Source organism: Buteo buteo, chromosome 3 (assembly GCF_964188355.1).
Source record: "Buteo buteo chromosome 3, bButBut1.hap1.1, whole genome shotgun sequence".
Lineage (NCBI taxonomy): Eukaryota > Metazoa > Chordata > Aves > Accipitriformes > Accipitridae > Buteo > Buteo buteo.
The window spans coordinates 12,677,529-12,703,930 of record NC_134173.1 but is presented as its reverse complement, the minus strand read 5'-3'; the positions used below and the strand labels follow the sequence as shown (position 1 = coordinate 12,703,930).

General features: G+C 38.2%; 1 protein-coding gene across 2 annotated transcripts in view; it reads left to right on the top strand.

The window, feature by feature from the left end:
• Positions 1 to 26,402, top strand: part of ZNF407 (zinc finger protein 407) — a 356,342-nt gene that overhangs the window by 213,447 nt on the left and 116,493 nt on the right. For both annotated transcript variants that reach the window (XM_075022872.1, XM_075022873.1), the window contains exons 6-7: positions 2,832 to 2,915; positions 12,119 to 12,239. In XM_075022872.1, coding sequence (XP_074878973.1) covers positions 2,832 to 2,915; positions 12,119 to 12,239 — 205 coding nt within the window. The remainder of the gene's footprint in view (positions 1 to 2,831; positions 2,916 to 12,118; positions 12,240 to 26,402) is intronic.

Here is a 26,402-nt window from a genome sequence, read left to right as displayed (position 1 = left end):
AAAAGTTAAAAAGTCGCAAATTCTGAAGTTGGAATGATAAAATTGTTAAGCATATCCAGAAGAATGTAAAATACATCTATGTATCAATACATGCCCATAACATCAAATGAAATATTATGTCTAGATATGAGGGATTCAACCCACATCAAGCTTCAGGGCTAAGAAATACTGTGCAGTTGAACTTAAAGTCACAGGTGGTGAAGTTTTTCCTGTGTGTTTGTGTGGATATATATATTTGTGCATTTACCACAATACATACACAAATCAGGTAATAAATTCATTAATAAGTCTGAAAATTAATGTTGCAGAAAATCAAATGCATCACCACCCTTCTTGAGCTTAAAAAGCAGGGGCCAAATCTGTTCCAGCCTCATGTTTTCAGATCCGAAGCCTCACTGACTTCCTCAAGAGCCCTGCCTGCGTGAGAGCTCCCAGATCCGACCTAGAGGAGTGTGGAATACTTAACTGGCAAATCATTTTATAGGATGGATCAGTTTCCCTATTTTAAAGCTGTTGGTTGGTTTTGAACCATTTCTCTGTGGCTCAAAAAGCTGTTTCAAAGGCCCAAATATAAACTACCCAGTAAATCTGTGAGCTTGCAAAGATGCTATGGGTACTTTGTGTCCTCATTAGTGTATGAAGCTGCAGGCCATACTGAAGGCTGCTCCTAGATGTTAAACACAACATGAGCTAATTTATGACAATATATAGATGATGAGCAATTTCTTGGTAGGCATGGAACAGCATTTAACTTTAAAGTGTGAATTTTATGCTGGGGTGTTAGGCATTACAGCTAGTTAGAAAGATTTATACGTAAAATTGATTAATTAATTAATTAAATTAATATTTAATTATAATTAAGCATTATGTGTAGTCCTTCTATTCCTTTTCTTTGATATTTTGATGAATAGAGCTACATGCTGAAGATCCTGATTAGAAAAAAAAAAAACAAAGAAAAGAGGTTATGCAGAAATCTCTGTAACAATTATGTATAACCTCAGCAATAATATTACTGGCAAACATTTTGCAGTAAAATTCAGACTTTGTTCCATTCTGCTTTTTCCGGGTTTTTTTGTTTGTTTGTTTTTTAATTCAATTATAAACACATATGGCTAGAACTGAATCCTAAAAGGAGGTACTGAAATTATTTTGCACCTTAGATAATGTCTTGGGATACTCTCATCAACGGACCAAATTTTCAAAAAAGCCCAAAATCCTGTAAAATTTCAGCCCCCTTCTCATGATCAGATTTGGGCGCAGAAAACTAACAATACACCGTTTGCTTTATTCTGAAATGGAGAATTTATGATCCCGTTTTAGAGGCAGGGTTCAGGCTGCCTTGGAAACTTGGGAGGAATTGCTTTCCTCCTTGTAGCACGGGGTCCAGGGACTCCTGTGCTGCGGCGACTGGGGTGTGGGGAGCTGGGGTTCCCCTGGGGCCCCCGTCGAGGCAGCGGTGGGAGAGGGCAGCTGGTCTCTGTGGTGCTCTCCAGGGAGCTCCCACTCATGAGATGGTCTCTTGCTTATATTAATGGCATCCAAAGTTAACTGAGGCACTGTGCTTTTCCAGAAAGTCCATGTATTAGCGTGCCTGGTTATGGGGGAATAAACAACGTGGAGGTTTCCATCCTTCTGTCTTCACAGGAGGACTTGGTAATTTGACACCCGACCTCTTAACCCAGCTGTCTTTTGTAGAAACTAAATTTCCTTCCCCACGGGGAAGAATTTGAAGGAGACTGTTAGTTTCAATGAATTCAGCATCGTTGCCCCACCAGCCCCCTCTCCGTTATGTTGCTGCGAAAGGAGACAATTTGGCTCCAAATGACTAATGCGACTCTTTTTGAAAAAAATATTTTTAAAATTTCAGTCTTATCTGAGGTTATGGAGTCTATATCTGAGGTTAGCGTTATTAATTCATAATGACCTTCCGTGTGGCCTTCATGGGCTGAGATTGCTGTGCATGTTAGTACATACTGAGTAAAAATATTGCTGTGAAATGATAGACTGTATTTATAGACAACAGGGCAAAATCCTAGCTTTTATTAAAAAAAAAGCCACCTAAAAAGAGAGCATTTACGCACTTTTAATGAGTATTGAGCTTGCCAAAATCTCTCAAATTGGTCCAGAGGTTTGGAATGAAGAATTATCATTTGAAGACGAACGGTACGAGTTCTGCTGCAATTTCAGTAGCAATCCCCAGACCTGTTTTCTTTATGTCATGAAAACTTTAGAAACATAAACAGTGCTGAATTGCCACTGGTACTGAATAATGTGGCTTTTATTGTTGCCTAGGCTCTTCCGTATATTCAAGAAAATAATTTAATACTTATTAATAAATAAAAGGTAACTAAAGATGACTATCGTCTAGTCTGTTGAAAATTTCTCAGTACCCTTGATTTGTTAGTAAATTCAATATATTTTATTTAAGCAGAATCATATATACAGTATATTAACTTTTTTTCCAGGCAATCTTTACTCAGCACAGAAAGGCCAGATGTATGGGAATTGTAAAAAATCAGGATATGCATAAAAACTGTTCAAGTGCATAAAGCAGCCCCATCTGGAAGACATCTAACAGAAATGAAGTTGTACAAAACCATTCCATTGATAATAAAGCTAATTTTTATGGGTCTGACAAGTATGTAATTATGTTCAGTGGTGCTTTTCAGATTTTATCACAGTCAATAAACCGCAGTGGTAATTTCATTCCCATTTGACATATTTACATGGAAACATTTGATTGGAGGAATTAGTAACCCTGAAAGCCTTGATAGATATGTTTTAATGATCTGTGACCTCCGCAGTCCCTCATCTGTTTATTGTTGCAACAGGCGAGAAGTCGTTCCTCTGTGACCTTTGTGGCTTTGCCGGCGGGACACGTCATGCCCTCACCAAGCATCGGCGGCAGCACACAGGTCAGTAAAGCTGTCTTTACTCTTTGCTATATTTTCTCCAGCAAGGGAGTCCCTCTACACTAGGGAGTAACGCAAGTCAAATAGCATGTTACAGCACAAATAATACATCGGCTCATTGTTTACTTTGCTTTTTCTTGTTTTTGTAAAATCGGTATGCCCAAGGTCTGCATCAAATCTGTTAGCTGGGAGTTTGAATAATTGCTTGGGAGGGAGCGGGGGTTATTTTTGGTGTTTTTTCTGAAGGAAGTAGAATTGTGAAGACTGGCTTTCTTCTTTAAATGAATGCTAAGTCTACTAATTTTTTTTTCCAAGGCCCAAATAGATTACCTACTGTGAAGATTTTGCAAGAGTCTGCTAGAATGTCCCTGGGCGAAAATTAGAGACTACATATAGATTAATCCATTATTTTGGACTGAGACATAGTTGAAAGCTAGTGTTGTTTCAGTTGCCCTTTTGTAATTTTAAGATAGTTTGTAATTAATAGGTGCAACTTTAAGAGTTACCACATGGTTGGCATGTAAAGCAGGATTTCTCTCCCAGAATTAGTAAAGCTTTCCTACCACCTGGTTATAAAAATTTAATATCAGATAAAATTAAATTGGTTCTTAGTTTCAGAAGACCAGAAAAAGTGTAAGTATTAAACATTTATTAATACATTTAATTGTGCTTTTTAGTAGTTCCTTGTAAGTGTTTGATTATTTGAATAGATTTTGTCCAAACAGACACAGAAGTGTTGCTGCTTAAGCCACTGTAGTTTTTGTTTTACTGACTACCATGAGGATAATGTAATATCATCAGGAATTGCTGTGTGAGTTAAGTGACCATTGTCTAATGTACAGTGGAAAGAAATGGCTAACAAATGAGAAGCTGTAGTTACATCATGAATTTTCCATGGATTTTGTAAAGGAATCTCAGTGGGAGATTTTATTATGTCCCTGAATAAACTAATCTTGATTCAGGACATACACCGTCTAAGTGCGTAATTTCCTGGAGAGCAGCTACTCTCTTTCTTGAGAGCCTGAAGCCATTCTTTCCACCCTGTTTTCAGTTTATTAAAGCAACCATATTTGGAGAAGAGTCTGATGCTTTCCAAAAGGTGGGGGTTTTAGTGCCGGTCAGGCAATATCTTGAAATGGATAAACTCAAAAAAATAAATATGCAGGGCCAAATTTTGCTTGCAAGTCTAACTAGACTAGAATTTTTCTTCTGATAACAAGGAACACATATTTGTATGAAAGTACTGCCACAGTCAGTTCTCATTCCCTGCAGGAAGATTGTATTTTTTAAAGTGTCCAAGAAAAGGCATTTAGTAAATATAATAATGAGTTCTCTTAGTATTACACTCTCTGAATGATAATGGGAGCAATTGCAACTACTGGAATGGAAGTTGTGTGCTTCAGCTGTAACTAACGGTTTCCATTTTTTCTGGAGCTTTGTAAGAATTTTCACATTTTGGCTGAAGTTTACCAAATGTGGGCTAAGAACCAAAATGATTTTTTTTTTTCTTTAGCAGAAATAAATCATTGTTATCAGTAGGATGGGAGCTACCTTTTGTTTTTTATTGGCCTGCCACGTGACACACTGGGATCACACATATGTCTACGACTCATAGTCAGTGCAGCCACACAAATGCTAAACAATCGTTTCAGAAGGGAAAAGTGGAAAAAATGCATATTCTTGTCTTTACCCTTCTTGTCTTTACCTATCATGTGAGTACAGATCTGGTTTCTCAGAAATGTAAGCCCTTATCATTGGTTATATATTTATATTTTGGCATGATTAGGCCACAAGCTGATAGAAAAAATATTTTATTTCCTGGTTTATGTGCAAAATCAGGCTGAAAATATTATATGTTCCTGGTGAAAAGCTGTCCAGGTTTTCGATGGCATTGTGCCCTTCTTTTGCCAGTATGGTAGAGACTTTTGTGCTATGATCACAGGGATTCACAGGTTATAGATCATGAAGCTTGCATCTAGCAGGCATAACTTTATATTTTATGTCAGGTCTGGAGGCTCGTTATTACTTTGCTATTAACTTTATACTATACAGGACAGTATCTCAGAGGCAGAGGGATCTATCTTTTTGGCATTTATCTGCCTCTGTGGCACAAACAATCAGAGATGATTCTTTAGCAGAAAAATTATCTGTAGCTTCTATTTGTTTCAAGGAGAATGACACAATCCACCTTTTCCTGCATTGCTGCACTTACATGGGTTCCCTTGTATTTTCATCCAGTGCACAACTTTATCTCAGTCCTTAGCTGCATGCACTCCTCTCTGTACCTGAATTTTTTCTTCTGTGTCCCCAGTTGGCACAATTTTCCCAGAGCAGAATGCCAAAGCAAATTACAATCAGGTTTGAAAGGGATAGGTATCAAAAATAGTCTAAATGGCTTAAATAATTCCCTGCTCTAATACAAGCTGTCTAGGGGGCTGACACAGAACATCTTCCAATCCAAGATTTACTTCTATCACCTGTCAGAGACCCTTGATTCAAGGGCAAATGAGCAAATCCTCACATGTAGTTGAGGAGTCTTAACCGGCTTAACAAGCCTCCTCTCGTCCCAGCCTCAAGGCCTGAGGTGTCCTGACACCCCAGAGAAATGTTCAGCTGCTGATAGATATTTGACACAAGAGAGGACTGGCTGTAGGACCAGCCACTTAAGACTTTGATGCTCTTGATTCTGGTATTTCCTACTCTGTTTCTCTCTTTTTAGATGAGATTATTTTTATGTACTTGGACAAATACCTTTACCTTGTGAAAGATGTGGTTTCTGTGGAAAAATTACAGGGAGCATAAAGTGTAATTTGGTGTGAATAAGGCTGGCAGAATCTTGCCCTTGGTCACTCATGGAGCAAACTGTAGGGACTAGTTTGGTAAAATAGGATGTTATCCCTGGAAGATATGTTTTTGGGTTTTAGATGAAAAGAAGTACAGGAATGTTAAACTGAAAGAAAAAGCCATTAGTTTTAAGACTTGAAAATGTTTGTACTTAATTTATTTGCAAACATGATGCATTTCCATACAGATTTCCTTGATACAGGCTTTCTCAACTGTAAAGTAGAAAAAAATAATTTGGCCTATCAGGAGATCCCAGTTGACATTTTTATTCTGTGTTACATATGTTATGTTCTTAATGACTGACCTGGTCCTGTGAGAAGGGCACACTTTGAACACAGAATAAGATAAGTCTTTGGCTGATTTTGTCCTGGTAAAATGCTCTAGCATTCCTTTATGATGCGAATGCACCTTCTTCCAGTCCTATTATGCAAGAATCAATCTATGAAATTCTGCAAGTCTTTCACTGGCTATGTAAATATCAGTGGCCCGATCTTCTGTTTTGTGAATTGAAGCAATAGCAACTTCAGGAGTGGTTCAGAATTGACCAGAATTTTACCACACTGTAAAGGATACTTACATCTCTGTTGAATGCTTTACAATAGACACTTGTGGCGGCCTAGGCTGTGAGCAGAAACTGTCTTAAGAAACTTGGACCACTTGCAATATCAGCTGGTGCTATGTGGTAAATAAGGGACAGCTTGCGGTACTGCAAGAACATATATGCCATAGTTCGGGTGCCTCAACGTGACGGGGAGGAAAAATTTTCATCTTTTGAGTCATCCTGAAACAACTTTTTTTGATTCATATTTTGTCCTAGCAAGAAGATCTGCCTGAAGATAGGAAGATAAATAATATTGCAAATTTTAGTGTTGGCTGAATTTAGAATTAGTTGAATTCCAAAGAAAATTTAAGTGATTACCTGAATTCTATAACAAAAAAGAGTAAATAACCTCTAAGTCAGCCATCAAAAACATGCAGACACATGCGAAAGAAACATATAATATCACATAATTTAAATATTTTGCCTTAATTGTGATCAACTAGGAAATGGCATAACAGAGAAAAATAAGCAAGTGTAATTATTTCTGGCTTGAAATGAAAACACAAAACCACTTAATTCTTAATTTTAAAATGTACTTTTTTTTAATGTTGTTATCATTCTGCTCTCCTCCTTTGTTCATCTGCCTTTTGCTTTCACTCTAGTTTTCCCTTCCTCCACGTTTCCCAGTAAACTTCCATTTTGTGCTGTAGTAGCTGACTCAATGCAACAATGCTGATCAGTCACAGCCTGTGTTCTCTTGCATGAAATTCCTTTTTTAATGTTGGTTAGTCCTCCTGCAAATTGCAAAAACCCAGTCCTCATCTTCTACACAATGACAGTCTACATTTGCTTCTCATGTGTTGGTTGTGGTGGAATCTTCCTGGGCATCATAGAAGTACATTACAGTAGTAGAGCATTACAGGGTAAGTACACTTACTGTGCACAGAAGTTCTATGACAGTTACCCTGAACCTGTGGAACTGCTTAAGAAGATTGTGTCTTTGTTCAAATATTTTCATGAATTTTTGAAGATGGTAGCTTACATCGTACAGATCTCTGTTTGTGTGATTGCTTCTGCTCACTCATTTCAATCTTGCACTTCTCAAGACATTTATAGGTCAATGTAATAAAGAAAGAAAATTTAATAATATATGTGTTTTTATCCAGATGAGTGACTCACTTTGTGTTTCTATTTCTCATGTGAACTGCTCTTTGACTTTAATGTGTAGTTACATTACTCGGCATTGAATTTAATGTATAATGTAGCCTCTTCCCTTCAACTTCCCCACCACAGCTTAAAAAAATTATAATGTTGAATACCACAGAAAATGTAGCACAGTAAGAAGACTTACTGCTCTTTTCAGCAAGAGGAGAGGTGGAATTTGAAGAGGATCTGTGTTGTTTTTCCTTTTCCATTTATGCCAACATTTGCAGCAGAGTGTGGAACTTGGTTATAGCAAACCTTTGGCCAGAAATGACACCAAAAACCTAGCTATCTTAAAACTTTGTTTCTACCTAAGAGAAATTGTCCAGTGGACCAGTTTTCCTCCCATTTCTGAGCATACAAATGTCAATCGTTTTTTGCTATGAAAGAGAAAACCTATGGCATCTACAGGGTTTCTCATAAGAAAGTGAGGGATCAAGGATGTACTTATGTACTTAGATGCAAAAAGTTGACCAGACTAAAAGCAAACAGAATTTACTTCAGTATACTTCAGGCTTCGTTAGCAAGTCTGTAAGTGCCTCTCCAGGGAACAGCCTTAACAAACACTAAAGATAGTTGGAATTAAGAAAAAATCCTGTAACATGTAAGCAGATGGCTTCATTTTGTGGTCTACTCGTTCCTTAGGTCACACAAAACTTACAGGATTCTTTCTGTGCTACTCAACACATCATGTGAAAGACAAATAGGTCTAAAAGCAATAGTTTCCTGTTGAGACAAGTGGGGTGAGATTTATTCCATCTTACGAAGATTCTGATTAGTTGCTCAAGACTTCCAAATTGAAGGCACTATGAGATTTTTATTTTTTTCTTTAATTTATATGAAAGCTAGATCCTCAGTAGCATGTTCATAAAAATGCTGTATGTAATCTGTAGGTAGAAATTGTCTGGACAGTCATGATTAAAAATTTCACTTTGCCATCCACAAATCAACATCTATCACTGAGATTTATAGGTTTTGTTATTGTGTTATTTCACTTTTCCTTTAAAAAGTACGCGTTAAGTACATAACTGCACAGAGAAATTTATGATTGCAGTAAGGTATGCTCTGTGTCCTAAAAAGCTCATCATCAAAGACAGAGAACTCAAAAGAGGTAAAATCAGAGAAAAAAGGAAGAAGAAAAGCAAAAGAAAGTTGTAATTTAGGGTGGGGAGAAAAGCTAAGATAGATGCTAAAAGAAATCAGTGCAGAATTTGGAGAGGCAAGAGGAAAAGAAAGCCTTAGTCGTGATGGTTTAAGAAGAGCAAAATGGATAGAGCTGACGAGGCTAACTGGTTAGCAGCAGGCTTAATAACTGCTTTCGTACAGACTGGTGCACCCCATGATCTGACCCTTTTATCAGTTGCTTTCTGAAACATTGATTGTTGGAGCTAAAATTTTCCATGTCAGGTACTGTAAACAACTGATGCATTTCAGAAGTTGCTTGCAGTATTGTCAAAAAAACAAAATCATTTCTTCTTTTGTGGTCCTGTGGTTAGGAAGCAGCTTTTTGAAAGTGTTTGTGTTAAAAACAAAATACCGCCCCCCCCCCCCACCCCCCAAAGATAGTAGGTCCTTGATCTTGGAACTTGTGTCCTTCCTGTTTTTTTCCCCCCATGGAGCTTGTTGACCATTGGGTCATTTGGGGGCACCTATCCTTCTTTTTTGTGGGGTTTGTTATTGATATAGTTAGAGATGGTGAGGCACAGACAAGTCTTTTATAATAGTAAGGTGGCTGGGGGAGGTTGGTTTGGTTTTTTTTACCTTTATTAATCTTTAAATATGTAGACTTTGTCATTACATATTTCTGGATACACTATTTTATATTTATTACATAGTGTTGTTTAAAAAATGCTGTCAGTATTGCTTTCTTGATTTGTGTTATTTTAATTTTGTATGAATTAAATTCTTTACTAGGAGTGAGGGAGGATCCTTCTGGAATATTTAATAGCAGCCGGTATAAAAATAAAATTAAGTTTATTGCTTGAAATGTGAGGCGGAAGGAAAATTGGGACACAAAGGCTGGCACATTCTGGTCCAAAGATAAGGAGACAAAAAATACTTACATGAGTAGGTCTGTAGAAAACTTAAATAAATAAACAAATAAATAAAAGTACTGCTGCTACAGCTAATACAGTCTTCAACACCCCCCAACCCAAAGAAATACGTAGTCTTCTGTTAGATTTTTTCAACTGTACTTATCAACCTGGTTAATTTTCCACAAAAATAAATACTTTTTCCCACATGCAGCTGCTAAGAATTACAGGCCATGCTAGGCTGTCTTTTTTCCTCCCAGTTTAGTTGGCTTTTGTTGTGCGGTGCTGCTGTGATGTATTTTCTGTCAGGTGAGATTTACACATAGTCCACTTGACAGGAGCAGTTAGCCACAAGGATTTCCTAAGGAGAAACTTCCTGGGGCAGTGGGCAAGGATTATCATTTTTCTTTTGCTCACGATGGAATTTGCAAGCCCTCCTGGCTTCCACGGCCCTCGCTCATCTGTCAGCCCCACTGGCCCTGCCCCAGCACAACAGCAGACCTTTACCTGATCCATCCTCCCCTGAATGGCAAACTAAAAATCTCCATTCAGTTCAGATCTGCCTTTTTTTTTTTTTTTTTTTTACAAGGGGGCAAGTTGGCAAGGTTCTAATGCATTTTAAATGAAAGCAGTTAAAATAAGTATGTATGTTATCTAAAATACCTGTGGCTTTACTACTTAGGCTTGAAAATGTTGCTATCTTCTTTAATACTAGAAGATAAAATAAATCAGGCACAGGAAATCTTCAGTTCAAGAACAGGTTACGTTGCTAGGGAGTCTATGGCCTCCCAGAGAGTTTAATTGAAGCAGCAGCCAGTACCATTCAAGCTGCTGGGAGAATCAGCTTCTCCAGAGCAGAGAGTCAGTGTCTGACAAGAAAACCCCATTTGGGGCAGGAAAGACATACTTTCTAGCAGTCTCAATTTGTCCAGCATAGAGGATTCCGCATTGTGTCCTGCCCCTTCACCTTTCCTTGTCCCATGAAACAATAAATGAAAAATAGTGGCTGGTATTCTCTCCAGCAGCTGCTGAAAGCAATTATTCCAACTCTTTATGGAGCTTTCAGAAGCTGCTCTGTTGTCCTTCCGTACAGCATTACAGGCTTTTCAGGCCTGAGGACCTTGCATTTCTTTTCCACTTGGGAGGAAAAAAAAAAACAACCCAAGAGTCTCCAGGAATGAAAAATGCAGATTTCTCTTTCTTCTCAGAACTCTGGCAAAGTCTCTTTGGAAGTCTTGAGTGTCTTACACTTTAAGCAAGCTTGAAAAATCTGGCTTGGAGGCACAGCCGCTTGGGAGAGTGGCCTTTTGCTACTGATGTGTCTTCTGCTGGTGGTGCGTCTCCTGCCAGTCTGAAAAACTGCAAATTGTACCAGCTAAGAGGCTTAGGGTTCAATTTTGAAACTGCCTATTCAAGACCTCTGAACAGTCTACAAGGTAGGGGTCCATCCCTAGCACTTTTATTCAGACTTCTTAAGTTAGGGATGTTGATTCCTTATGTAGTCTTTCGGATAAATACTTCCGAAGGCTTGCACAATGCAGTCAAGATCACCTAAGTTAGGAGCTGCCTTTTGTCTTCTGCATACAAAAAGAAACCTGTTTCCTCCCTAAATGGTAATTACATGTGCCTGTAAGCCACACAGAATATTTCTGGAGCAACCAGTTGGAAAAATGGGATGCAGGTGTTTTAGCTAGGCGTTGCAGTATGTGTATCTGTCATGAGATTTTGTCTTAGTGTCTTTTAAGGGGTGGACCCTTCTGCTGCAACAAAAAGTAGCCTTTTCACATAATAATTTATAAGCTAGAGATTTTTATCTATCTTCGATTAGTAGTCCTCCAGAAATTTTCAGTGCAGTTGCACATTCAGCAGACTGAATTTTAGTCTTCTGAAAAGATATTGTTCTAGTCTAGGTTTGGTGGTTGTTTTGGGTTTTTTTTTTTCATTAACTATTCAAGTCCCTCTGCTGAAATTGGCCCACTGTTCAGAAAAGATTCACAAGGGCAGAAGGATAGCAGGCAAGAGAGGGGGAATGGAGCGCTGAGTTCTGGTTCATGTTCTCAGTCCTGGTTTATGTGTGTTATTTAATGGATAAGATGAAAAATCCAGGACCAGGAACAAAAACAAAGACGCTTTCCTTCTGGAGATGCTCCTTTCTGAGCAGGCACTGAATACAAGCTTCAGACTGATTTCTCGCCTTCTGTCTCCACCAGTGTTGCTTTCAGGGCTGTTCACGGGCCCAAATTCAACAGGTGTAGGGTGAGGAATGCCCGTCACCTGGTGATGATATTTTCATGAAAGAAGGCCCAGTTACATGGTTACTCTGTTTCAGTGTGGTTCTTTCTCCTCCTTTTTGCTGGTGTGTAACACCGACATGGGAGGTCAGTTGGCTACTGATGTGTATATGTGTCATAGTGAGAATAGCAGTTTGCAATTAATACACGTATTTGGAAATTTATTTTGTATTTGTGGTTGTTTTATATACATGGACTGAAATCTATCTCAAGGGATATGCCAGAAATTTAGACTTGTCTTCCTTTTCTGTTGATGAAAACTGATAACGCACATCTTCTCTTGTCACCTTCTAGGAGAGAAACCATTCAAATGTGATGAGTGTAACTTTGCTTCCACGACGCAATCACATCTGACACGACATAAGCGTGTCCATACTGGAGAAAAGCCTTACAGATGTCCCTGGTGTGACTACAGGTAATGAGTCATTAACTAAAGCATGATGAGAGAAGGGTTAAGGTGATCAGACGAGGTTCATTTGAAGTCACCAATAAAAATATATTGCCATTAAAACACCATCAGGGCAGCAGTAATTGCATATTAAATTAAGAGCTAAATTTAAAAACTTAGTCTTCAGTATTTAGGTATTACTTTATAAAGAAAAACAAATGATGGGAAACCTTTTAGTGGTAACACTGCAGTGCTAATGTTGAGTGTTTGTTTCACAGCTGCTCTAGTGTCTGTTAGAATTCTCCATGGTGAGGCTGCTTATCTGCATCGCCTTTTCAAATCAGTTGCAGTTTTGAAATTTTTCTCGGTTGAGTTGCAACCATTTCACCAAGAAAGGAAAAGTCCCCTAAAAGGCTTAGCAGTCTAAATACTCACCAGACACTTATTAGAATGAGAAGCAACTGGAACTAGTTACAGTGCTGCAGAGTCTTGTTTTTCTGCTCCAGTTTTCCTTCTCCTTGCCAGCCAGGGTATTTGGATGAGATTTGGCCATAGGGTTAGTTGCATGGCAAAGTCTCCCATGTCGCACCACTAAAACCTTAGGGCAGTGGATTAAATTCTCAAAAATCACATGAATGGACGGTTAAGATTCCTTCTGGTGCTCATCCCATGTGTCTTTTGTTCATTATAGACCACTTCTTAAATGATCTTATAGTGCTTCTTAAATTATTCTTTACTCTTCTTAAACATACTTCTACAATCTTGAATACTTTTAAAACCTTGCAGTGAGATGGCTAGTCTATGTGTACTATAAAGGAATCTGTAGAAGTTTTTCATGAGCAATTTGCAAGAGTTGATGTTCAAAAAGTTTTTTAAAAAATCAGTATTATATTTGATAAATGGCATATGATTATGTAATTAGATGCATGTGCTGTGATGCATGCATGCAAGAGGAGAAAGTTAAACATTTGATTATACCACTATAGCATTTTTTATTTTCTTTTAATGCTGAGCATACAACTGTAATGTTCTTTTACTGTAAGTTTTAATGTAGTTTCCTAAAACAAGAATATGTAACAAAGCCTAGCTGCTCTCATAATACCTGGTTTCACACTATTTACGAGCTACTTTACTGAAAGCTCCTGTACAGAAAGCTTCTGCAGTGATCATGCAGTTTCTGTACAAACATTTTTGTTGCATTGGTTTGTGCATGTGACGTAAATGTTCTGTGAACTCTTCTCTATTGAGCACTCATTAAATTATTGCCTAGAACTGCAGAGAACTGAATTTGATAACCTTGGGGGAGAGCTTCCATTTCTGTGCTGCTACGTTAAGGGTCCCCCTGCTTTTTTCTTTTTTTTTCTTTTTTTTTCTTTTTTTTTTTTTTTTTTACATAGAAGCATTTCTGTCAGCTTCAGTAAGTCATCTAAGAAAGAGAGGTGATTTTGTGTTTGTCAGAGTGGTTACATTTAAAGGTCTGTGTTGAGTGAAGTAAGAGCATATACGCAATAGCATGACATGATGTGCTGCAATGAAGGTAAAAAGGAGTGCTCTCTTTGGTGCTACATGTTTGAGGAGGCTTAATCTTGTGGTCATCCTCTTTAATGAATCATCCCAATTAGAAGGAATAGTCTTATTACAGAACTATGTAATGAGAGGTGGGTTACAGTGGGTTTGAATTCCTGGCTTGAAGACCCTGGAGACTGGGAGCGTTGTAGATGTGGATCAGTTTGCAGTTTGGGGTTTGTTATACACACGCAGTGAGTGGATGCAATTCCCTCACTGAGTATGACAAAACAAGTAACTTTAATGCTCTGTTTAGTGAAGAATGGGAGATCATTTTTCTTTAGATGGACAGTTTTCTGTATGGGATAGAAATTCCAAGAACTGACAAGGTTTTTACTAGTATTTTATTATTTTGGAGGTTATTAGAGAAGAAGCAAACATATAGCTTATTTTATCAGGATTAACAAGAAATCTCTGAGCATCCCATGCTTCTATATTATTGAAAAAGAAATGTTTCATGGTAATAGGACATTAGTTTCCATCCCTTGCAGGCCAATTTTGACCTAATCTTTGGAGGCTGATCTCTACAGATACCAGCTGATGAAGCTTTGATTCTGCAGGAAATTTGTTCTGAGCTCAGCTGAAAAACATCTGGCAGGGGTGCAGGAATCAGAGCTGTGCTGCTGCTGCAAGTTCATAGAGGCAGTGAGGCACTCGGTGTAGCTGCAGAGGAGTCAGTAGAGGGGCTGCTGTATTTATTAGTCCAGCAGTCCAGCTTGTGCCTGCCAGTTTCCACAGTCCTGGGATATTAGCCAGCCTTGTTGGCAAGTGCATTTTTTGTTCTCTATCCACCTCTCATTTTTTTTTTCTCTTTTTTTTTTTTTTGTTTTAAAATATAATTATAAGGGAATCACGTTTCCTCCTTGTCAACTCACCCAGTACTACGTCTTTTCATGGAAAGGTATTAGCAACTCTGTAAATAATGTCCTTTGCACCAGTTCAGCAGAACATGTGTACTCTTGTGAGTGTCACCTACAGAAAACATAAAATCAAGATTTTAAAATCTGCTGACCCTAGTGATAAAATTCACCCCCATGTCTAGTGCTCGAGTTCTCACTGTGGTGCTTTCAGCTCAGCCCTTGCACTCTAAGTTCATCCAGACTATTTCAGATGTTGCTGTTTAGTGTTGCTTGGCAACTGCAGACTCTTTAATGACCCTTGTAGTTTCAGTGAGGTGAATATTCCTCATTTTGTGTACGGATATGGAGTAGAGTATTGTTAGTGCTACCATAAAGTCTCCTTTCACTGGTAGGTGAAATGATCTCTCTATCAAGTAGTTTGAGATGCTTGAATTAAAAGAGTTTCTAAATACAAGGTATTTTAATTATTCCTGCTCAGCTCATCAGCGCTCAGAGGGTTCATAGAGATTCCTGATTTCAAGCTTTTTAATTCCTCAGGAGGAAATTGTGAACAATCATCCTGCAAAAACTCTTGCCAGTCTAGTGAGTGAAAGGCTAGCTAACCCTGCCTGGAAGTACAGAAAGGCAATTAAAAGAAATTAATCTGAATTTAGGAACTGTTATGAAAATCTGGATCACCTGTGACTGGGCAGGCACTTAGAACTCTTCCCCCCCCCCATTTAGCAGCAAAAACTGAAGTGAGATAGGCTGCAAGATACTATGGGGAAAAAGAATGATTTTGGCTGCATGGACCAGAAAAGGGAATTTATTCCCTGTATAAACCACAGCATGAGAAATTCTTTTTTTAACTAGGAAAAGGCATGAATTGGATGTGGTTTTCTGAAGTGAATAATAAACTAAGCTAGCAGTTTTTAGCTCACAAATTATATATTCTTAATAATGTTCATATTCCCCAAAAGAAAATGGGAAATTTTGCTCACTTTATATTACCAAGTTGCTTTTATAATCTATGTTTAGGGTGGTACTTAAATATTCTTGCAAAAATGTTACCTTCCATATCTACTTTTTGTACTGTGACGGCTTGATTTTTTTTGTCTAAATCTTTTGTATATTGATAACAAAGAAATGAACATCTGCTTTTCTGTGTAGCAGTATGCGACTTCTAATATTGATTATAATTTGAAATTGTATTTTCAGTCTAGTTTTTAAAATCTAATTCCTTTGGAAGGAAGAAAAATATATATATTTGTAAATATAAAAATTTGCTTGTTAAATGTTTTGGTTATATTTTTTCACATTTCTGTTTTCACTTTAGGTTTGCCCTATTTAGATAAAAATATGCACAATTTTCCTTTGCATTTACTTTTTCAAATCACATAGCATGTCTCTTCATTCTTAAGTCACTGCACTTTGTCATACAAAAATATTCATTCAGTCCTAATTAATGTTCAACTTAATTTTATAATACAGAATTGGTCTCATAGGGCCCTACACCACCATTACATATGCAACACTTATTATATATTTCTTAGTCATTTAAAAAAGATGTGTTATGTGGCTGAACTTTCCAGATTACACAATCCTAGAGTTATACTGACAATGATGCTGTTTGCATTTGGTAATGGGCATAGTCAGTGGTGAAGAGCCATATAAGCTCCTGAAACCAAACAACGCCTGTGAACTTCAACTGATTTCTAAATCTGTCGGTTGTGCAGTCTGTGGCCAGACTTTCTAAACCTGCAGCATATTTAGGCACCTGTATTTAACCTGATTTCAGAAGTGCTGAACTCCCATAAGTCGGATGATGTCAATGAAAGAAGCAGACATACAGCATTTTCACAAACTGAACTGTTTTTGTGCATGCATCCAAAGTAAAGAATTAGGAATCTCATTTTAGTCATATGTTAGGCTTTAAATTCAACTCCCATTGGTACTGACTTTCCATGTAACTATCAGAGCTTCTCAGGCAAGTAATAATTTATGTTCATGGTGTGTGTGAGGGGGATGTTTCAGTATAAAATGGATCTGCATTACATTGTTTTGCAGTGGAGGGGGGCAAAAGGCAGAGCCCTGCTTTTCTCGCATAGTCAAATTTGTTGGAGTTCAGGGCTCAGGAGGAGCACTGGCACAGTTTTGTGATACAGAAACGCTATTGCTACAACTTTGACCGAGAGAGTGTGGGACAGGTATAATGTTAATGTACTTTGTGCCATCCCTGTGCTGTAATTAAACAAAATGACCCTCGTTTCTCTGGGATTCCATTGTATGGTTCATTTTTCATAGAGTACCCATGGGGGTGAGGGGAAGGAGGGAATGGAGGACAACGTCCAGGGGATTGGTGATGTTCTGCAGCCATAGATAAGAGGGTTTAGAAGCTGTATAAAACAAACAGCGAGGCCAGCACAACAGCATTAATTCCGTAAATGCACCTTTCTATAAAGTACATGACTTGTGAAGGATGTCTTACAAGACTGAGAATAAATAGCATACATTTTTAATATAATTATGTAAACTAAAATAAATATTTTACATTTATTATGCATAATAAAATAATTAGACAACATTCTGTAAGGGATTATGGCATCTGAAATTCCAACTGCAGAAGGATTCATTGCATATTTTCAGCAGCAGCAGCAGCATGACTTAGGGGGAGTGACTCCACAGGGGCTACTTTTCTTTTTTTGGACAGCATCCCTAGGGAGTTCCTATTTCCCTCTGACTTATAGTATCTGTTCATAGGTTGTAAAGACCAGTTTATAATACACTCTAGGATTTGCACCTAAGTCATAAGAATGTGCAAAGTAAGTGTTTTCTCTCTGTATATTTTGGTGAATTTAATAACCTTTAGTTGTCTTGGTATGATTTCATCAGCTGTGCACTATTCCCTCCTTATATCAAGGATAACTAGGGACTACTTTAAATGCTGAGGTAACAATATGTACTTATTCATAGCAAAACTGAAAGGCTGTTAAGGCAACTTCTACATAAAATGATGAAACAGTGTATTTATCATTAAAACGTTAACATTAATATGCTCTTTGTAACCAGTGAAATTTAATATGCATGTGTGGGAAATAACTAGGTTATGCAACTGTATGGAACATTAGGCTGATGAGGACTCCAAGTGGCAACCACCACTGCACTATGGAAAAACACTTTTTTGTATATATCAAAAAGGCAGAATTAGGGAAAAAAAGTGCATATGCTTTGTACTAATAAGAAATTGCTAAGGACAATAATGCTTCCATGTAATAGAGCAAACTGAGCCTTCAGGAAGCACTTAAGCTTCTGTTGTGATCAGCAGCAGGAGTTGAGGATATCCAGTGCTTTGTGCTAGCAGACTTATAAACAAATGAAGATAGAAGCTTGGAGAGAAATTCTGTCAGTGCATGGGCATAGTTCCCAGATGCAAACTCCTCAGAATATTATTCAGCCCTTAGTTTTTAATAAACATTCAGATAAAATATTTGGTAATATTTCTATTAATCTGGAATGAAATATGCTGTAGCATTTAAGTCTATAAAAGAAAAATAATCTGAGATAAAATTTAGATATAGCCACAAAAACACTTTAATTATTCTAGTGAATACGTGACATGCAAAACAGTGGTTGGTATTATTCCCTTTATCATGTTTCTGTTGCTTAATAAAACTTTTTATATTCACCTAAGTTATAGCAAATAGTTCATGTGGTAAACTCAGAATAAAAATATGCAATGTGATAGTGCAAAATACAGATCAGCTATCATGTTAACCAAGAAACTTGACTCCAGATGTAGCTCCTAACATTCAGAAATTTGTAGGACCAGAGAGCACAAAAATAATGATATGGCCCTTGCTGAGAGATGTGCATGCTGTCTGCACTGACTGAGAAATCCTGTCTCTGCAATTTTGGAGAATCGTGTTGGTGGCACCGTACAAAAGAACTTAAACTCCCTCTCTTTTAGCTCTCCCTGTCCTCCCTGCCAGATGCCAATGTCACTGCATGGACTGCTTAAGAGAATGTATGCTTATTAGAAAACATGATTGTTTCTTAAAAAAAAGACATATATGTACACGCACACACAAATATATTGGTGTATGTAGACTTGATGACTATGGTCCACGATGAAATTACCCTGTTAAGAGGCTTTTGCACAGCATGCAATAGTATAGTCACTTTGTGAAGTCCTTTGCTTTCCATATTTTTAATTAATAGCATAGTAAATGCACTCTATTTGGTAGAAGGGTAATATGGATTTTTATTTATTTTAATGAATAATACTTACTCCTTATGATATAGAAATCCATCAATAATTCCATGAGCATTGGTAACTCAAGCTTCTTTTGGTTTTTTTTTTTTTCCTATTTCTATTTATTTATTTATTTCTGCTTTCCAATTTTTTTCCTGTGGCCACTCTAAGTAAGAGGAATTAAAAATTGCCTTTTTAATCCAGTGAATCTGTGATTCCGATGCTAACACTGAACCAGTGGACTGGGCACTTTAAGGATCCACCAAAGTATCTTTAAACCAGTCATGCAATTGCAAGCATTGATAATACTATGCTAGCCTCATTTTGTGTTGAGTCCTTTGAAATACAACTTTTAAGTGATGTATTTAAGCCTAAATGCCGTGCTAAATTACTCAGGGGTGACCACTGAGTTTAATGTTACTGAGACATGCAGCCATTTTGATATCAATGTAATAATTTCTATGTAGTTTTAACTTTTGACAGCTTCTCTCTGTTGCAGCCTGTCGTGACCCTAGCTCAGCACTCTATCAGTTTGTTCACACTTTGATTTAAGTTCTGCAAAAACATTCTCAGGTTCCTGATTTCTTTTGGTAGTTACTGTCTCCCCCTTGCTGTTCAATTTGGGCTTTGTCCCTAAACTTCTTAAGCAGCCTCTCCCCTGCTGTACTGATGCTCTTTTTTTTTTTGAATCTGAGTCCAACACACTTAACCCCAAACCACTTCATGCAGTGGACAGATTAATGTAACTAATGTCTTCTATTATCACTTTTTATCTTCTCCCTATCCTCATGCTTCTTTCTGGCTATGACGTGCAATCATCACTGTCTTATCTATTCCTCTTTCTAAGGAGCATAAATAAGTTATAATAAATATGCCTATATTTATATTTAATACATAGTTAATTAATGTTTATAAATCTGGAACGCCAGCATACATTTCGAACTAAAATAATCTTAAGTAGGTTGTATTTTGATAGTAAATAAAATTTTAGTACTAACCTCAGGATGAATGGCAAGGCTGTGGTCTTAATATAGCTTTTAGTAACAAAAAAGACTTGTAATTTCCTGTTCTTACAGTGCTTCTGATAAAAATGTACAGTGAAGATCTTTTATGTCTACAAATAAACTTTCATTTGTTGGAATAATTTCATCTAAAAATAATCATGGGCATCGTAGCTTAATTAATATGACCCTTTTAGGTAAAAAGTAATTTAAAAAAAGGCTAAAGTGACTATATATGTTTTCTTCGCTCCTCCCTGTTAACACAGAATAAAAAATAAACATGTTTGTTTCTTTTACCATTCCTTAATCCCCAATCCAGTCATTATAAAAGGGCCAAAGCTATCTTTGGGGGTGGTCAAATCTACAAGGAATTATTATTGCTAACTACCAGCTAACTACCTGGCTGGTAGTTTGCAATCTGAAAATATTTTGGTAGTGCTACAGGCCTTCAAGATGAGATTAATAGACACTGCCTTGTTGTGTTACATGTGGTTTATTCTCCAGGCAATATGGCTACTACCATGTAAAAAGGTTTCTGTATTAATGCTGTCTTTGTGACAACCTTCCCTTTTCATTCTTCATACGCGACATACAAAACAGGTTAAAATGTTGGGAAGGGACAGAAAACGAATTCAGTTCAGAAGTGGTTCCAGAAAAGAGGTGTAGCCTAGTGCAAGGGGGAGAAAGGGAAAGGTCTTTTTCCCTTTAAAGGCTGATGAAAATGAGAGGAAGAAAAGCACTGTTGAATAGAAAGTAAAGGTAGGAAAGAGAGGAAAAAAACGGAGCTTTTCTGTTTGAGAAAACTTGCTACTTAGATACTTCTAATGCATTAGAATTGGTGAGCAATTTTCCAAATAAATATGGCTTTGTTAGAAACTCCTGATTTATTGAAGCTAAATTAAATCGCTTGCACATTCCAGGAGAGTTGCCCTTGTCTCTGTGACAGTTTCCGCCCAAATTCCCCTGGACCGGTACATTGGGGCACTTTGGCAACACAGGTGCTGAAGACTCTGCCTCCACCACAAGGCTCCCTGCCTCAAAAGTGGAAGTCATGGGCTCGATGCGCCAGGCCGGCGCCTTTGCAGTGGGGCTGGAGGGTGTTTTCCAGGGGCCACAATGCAATATGGTAGGACTGAGGCTCTGGGGCAGAGCCTGCACCTGGTTTTGGGAGGCTGGTGCTCCCGGCCACCCTCTCCCCAGTGTGGTGGGGAACCCCTACAGACTGAAAGCCCACCTCTGAGGTCTTGAGTGCTCTAGACAATCTGCTTTGGAGACAGAGGCATCAGAGATTTGGGAACTCGGAGTTCCTAGGATGTTGCTTCACAACCCGTAGGTTCAAAACTGCTGTTTAGTTTTGGCCAGTAAAAGCCTTGGCAGGAGCAAGGAGAGCTTGTCTCAAGGTTTGTGCGTGCCTTGCAGCTCTCCATACCGTCAGTCACCTTTTCTCTTTCCTGAGCTGCTGGGAGAAGGCGCTGTGTTCCCGGTAGGAAAACGCGGCGTAGGGAGGACAGGCCATTTGGTATACAACAGCTCGCCTTCCCTGAAACCATTTTGCGGGCTCCCTTGTATGATACTCTATTCTCATAAGTCATGGATCAGGGTTGCATTTCACTTGAGGCTTTACTTACAGAGAGACAGTCTGAAGAGGAGCCTATTTTCCAAGTAACTTATTAAGTTGCTTCTTACAACTGTTTTGTCCCTGATTGGGATGGTCTTTGTGGTTTTGCTAGGCCTGTTTAGGTCTGAATAACAGGTGTAGTTATTGCTGAGATTTCTTAGGGACTTGCTTTATAAAAGCCAGAACATAAGCCCACAGTTTTGTTATTGCAAGTGATGGAGTGCTGCCCTGGTGTTATCATTGTTCTTTTTTTTTTTTTTTTTTTTTTTTTGTTAAAAACACTTTTAAAAAGTCTCAAAGATATTACACATGCCAGGTAGTGGTCAGTTAGCATTTTAGTTTCCGGTTTCCTTTCCATCTATTAAAAAAATTAAAAGTGGTGATAGTAACATTCATTGAATTTATTTATTATATTAGGTTTGTTTGTTTAGCTTTTGTCTTTAACCTGTTGCATACTACATGTACCTGAATTTTGTTCTTTAATTTCTTTTTAAATGTGTTCTTTTAATAATGGAAAAATAATTAAGGGGAAAAAACAGAATCCAAAATATATATGAAAAAGACTGTTCTGCATTCTTGGATGCCTTGGGTGAAAGCTATTGCTTCTCATTTTACATCCTCAGAGGAAAGATGAGGTCTGTACGGCACTCCTCATCTTCCCCTCACAGGCTGTACGTGCTGAGGCTTAGTGTGCTGGGAGAAACAGGCTGGTGCAACGCTCCTGTCCTTTCTCCCACTCCCGTGGGCTGGGGAATTGCAGTGGAGACTTTCCTCGATACTTCCTCACCTCCTTCTGTAAATGAACTGAAATAGGAAGGTAGTGGGAACTGAAAGGGATAGGAAATAGCTGCTGCTGTTCATAGCCTGAGAGCAAGTTGGTTACTCTTCCTGAAGTAAAGAGGAGGTTGCAAAGTGACTTTTGACTCTCAGACTGCCCAGATCTCCCTGGTGCTTCCAGGACTGGTAACACAGCTGCAGGTTTCTCTGTACCTCAGGGCAGCTGACCTCCAGTCCAGTTCTGGTTTGGTTTTCCTTCCATTTAGGCAAACTGCCCAGCTCACCATGATTCCTAGAATATAAGTCCATACGCATATATGCCTATTTTTAAATAACGCTTTAAAGTAACACTTCTGATGTCCTTCAGCATTGCTATCTTCTTGTATTTTTAGTGATGATATCATTTAAAAAACACACAACTAGAAACTCTGCAGTTCTTAATATTGTAAAATTGTTTGTGTTATAATCCTATAAATACATCAAGTGGTTCTGGTGACATCATAGATTGCCTGAACATCATCCTACTAGTTCATTGTGATATTGCTGGTACCCCTTAAAATATAGTATTTACAGCTTTATATTTGTAACTTCAGTGCACTCTCCTTCAATCCCTATTCAAGATAATTATGGATTCTCTCTAACAGCTGTAGTCGAGGACATAATTTGTTCTGCTAGAAATCCCATGTGGAATGTCTTCCCATACTGAGCTTCCTCAAAACATTTCTGTTGAATTTTTGCATGCACAGTCTACAGGGCAAACAATACTTAAAATCATTTTGAAGTTCTAAAAGTTATTGTGATTATCAAAATGAATTCTTAAATTCTGATGATTTTCCATGAGAAAAATGCGGTATTTCATACATCTTTTTGTTAACAAGCTCTTGGTAAAATACAGAGAACCATTTCCATTAGCAAATTTTGGAGATATCCGCTATGGGTATTTTAACATATAAAAAGCCATTAGTAATTTGTTTTCTTTTCAGGAAATAGATGTGTCTTCAGTTCAAAAAGGCAATTTTTATAAATCAGTTGACGAGGATTGATTTTTAGCCTGATGTCCCTAACTTATTCTGAGACTTGTACCAGCCCATCCATCCATCTTCTGTCAGTTTCTTTAATAACTTTTTAAGCTGTTGGCCAGTTTCAGTCAAAACTGACACCCCGTAGTAGTTGCTGAGGTAATTTAAGTTTCTACATGTTTCCTGAAAGAGGTGGATGAGGAGAGGAGAGGAAAAAAAAAAAAAAAAATCAGTGAGGAACAGGCAGGCAAAATTCAGCTGTCATGCATTCCTCTCTCTTACACCCAGCTAGTGTGTTGTTCCAGCCTCCCCACCCAGCAGAGCTGGTTTTTCTTGCCTGATGGGAGTATCTTGAAGGACATGTTGGGGAGCTGCTGTGACTGCATCGGGAGATGTAATGAACAGGGCAAGAATGCGTAGGAAACCATGCTTCCGTTGGTACAGCGCTCATGTATCAATCTTTTGGGGTCCCAAATTAACTGGTTTTTGCAAGTTGTCAGGACAGGTCAGTTTAAAAGTTAAAACTTGAAAGGTGTTTTTAAGGAAAGAGAACACCCAGCTATCTCTCTTTTTCTTTAGAAAAGAGATTATTTGGGAGAGATTTGTACCCCTGAGATTAAGAGCACTGGCATTTCTTATTCAGTCAGTGAATAGGAAGAAGCTTCCCATTATGGAGAGATTATTCCACAAGTGCTTTCTTTGGCATTTCTTCTGTTTTCTTTAGGTCATTTACTGACAAATTGTGGCATAATGCATAGATCTAGATATATGTATTTACATGAGGAAAAAAAGCAAATACTAAGTTCTTTTACGTGTTTCTGGTGATACTGAGCATCACGAATTCTCATCTCACATAGGGTCCAGTGGCTCTGTACCTATTTGGAATTCAGCCTCTTCATTTAGGTGACTAAATGTGACTTTCATCACATTTTAATTTGAATTTTAATTACTCAGCCTTTAAGATTTTGATCAGCACTAATAAATTACAGCACAGTCATCTTATACGGTATTTGGCTGATTGATTTTTGTATGCTAAAATCTAGTCATTTTGAGGAGCAATAAAAATACTTTTAAGTAGAAGAAAGGTTTTAAAGATAAAGGAATTTGTACCAGGTTTGTTCAAGTCTCTGTCAGACCAGAGAAAGAAGACCTAAATCTGAGCTCTTGCAAGGGCAAAGCAGGTGGTTGCTATCCATTCTTTTTAAATAAATGCAGCAACATCAAGTCAGGCAATCAGCCCGATCAAGGCTGGTGACTGCAGCTTTTGGGAACTGCTGTGTGTTGCCTGGTGGTGGTGCAAGAGGTGAGAGATGAGTGTACAGTACTGGGTGATGCTAGCTCTATTGGTGCTCTAGGTTGCAGAAGTGTATTCTGAAAGGCAAATATAGAATTTGTTTGCTCTAGCTGAGTTCTTTTCCACCCACATCTGTTCCTGGCTTCCTTCAAGTTTGGATCTCTTTTCGCTCAGAACAGTACAACATAATATCAGAAGAATTTTTTTTTTTTCCCCCTGCTCTGAAGTGCCCATTTTTAGTTTCAGTTCACCAGTAGCATGGCAGGAGTACTGTAACAGAAAGGATTATAACTAAGCCCCTCTCCATCTAAGCCTTTCTGCTCCATAGCTCAGTTGGGACTCAGCTCTCACTGGCTGGATAGTGTGTACTGTCATGTGGTCAATACTATAAAACAAAAATAAAGATAGTGGATAAAGTCCTGGCCCCACTGATGTTAATCACATCACCTCCATGTCCTTAGTGAAGCGATGATTCTCCACCTGTCATGAAGTACTTACTACTTAGAAGAGAAATGGGAAGGCAGGGAGTTGGCAGCACCTTTCACAAGACTTTGTATCCTGAACAGTAAAAAAGTTAAACTAGGCAAGTAGATTGTGGGATCAAGTACCCAGATACTTCTAGTTTCTGCTCAACTTTGCAGAGAGGATCCCAATCCCCTAAATCACGCCACAAACCTTGTAAATCCAAAAGCAGCTACTGCTAAAGGAGTTTCTATTTTTCAGTTCCTTCTCTGTTGAGTTTGCAAGTTCTTGCACAGCTAAGTGAAATCACTGAGGCATGCTCAGATGTCTCTATCCTGGGGAGATGGGTATCTTCTGCCTCAAGACTTTTGGTACACCTTCCTGTATTCTTGGGTATATGTTAGAGGCCTGAATACCAGACAAGTCAGGATTCATTTAATTAATAACAGCAGTGCTGTCCGGAGCCTGACTCTAGTTATTGTTCAGGATTCTCAGCTGAGAGGGCACAGAACAGGGGTTTGGGAGCCTATTCTTTGGATTTGCTAGGAAAGTTATACGGGGAACATAACTGAAAACAGAAGAACAATTCTGAAAATGGGGATTAGGTCTGCTGTTGGCCCCTGGCGGTTCCTCACTGTCCATTGGCAGAGTTTCAAGAAGAAAGGGTACGTGCAGGATATTCCGTGCCAGCTAATACACCTTCCTGGGACACAGAAGAACAGGATTCAGCCCTCCTCAAGATAAGGGCAGCCCAAAACTCAGGAGTTCTACTTCCTAGGATAGTGCCTTAATTTCTAGAAAGTCAAGGACACTGGTGTTCTTTTCCTGAGTGCACAAGAGCTCCTGATGTTTCATATTGAGTACCTATACTTTCTTTAGAAAGAGTAGACACCTAATTTAAGCAAATCTTGAAACCTATGTTAGTTCTTTCTTATCTCCACTAATTATATTGAGAATTTGAATGGTTATGGAGGACAGACTAGGTTGCCTTCTAGTACTGCCATGCCCGATGGTGCACCTAATCAAGACAGAAGCTTATTTCTACCCCATTTTACTGCCTCCCAAACCTATCGCTACTCTTTTTGCCCATTTTCTGATTATCATATCCTTTTTAATGTTTAGAGTGTAATTTTTCTGAGGCCGAAACTGATTTTCCTCTTGTTCCTCCACGCAGTGAGTGGCATAACATCATTCTGTTGTGCTGTCCTCTAAAGTCACTATCCTATGCAGTGGGAACATACCAGCTTTCTTGGAGCCAGTTTTTGCATCATAAACATAGGATTGCGTTTCACCATAGTAGTATAGGAAAGCCTGTACCCTTATGGTGAAATTTTACTGTTGCCAAGACTGTGATACTGTTTA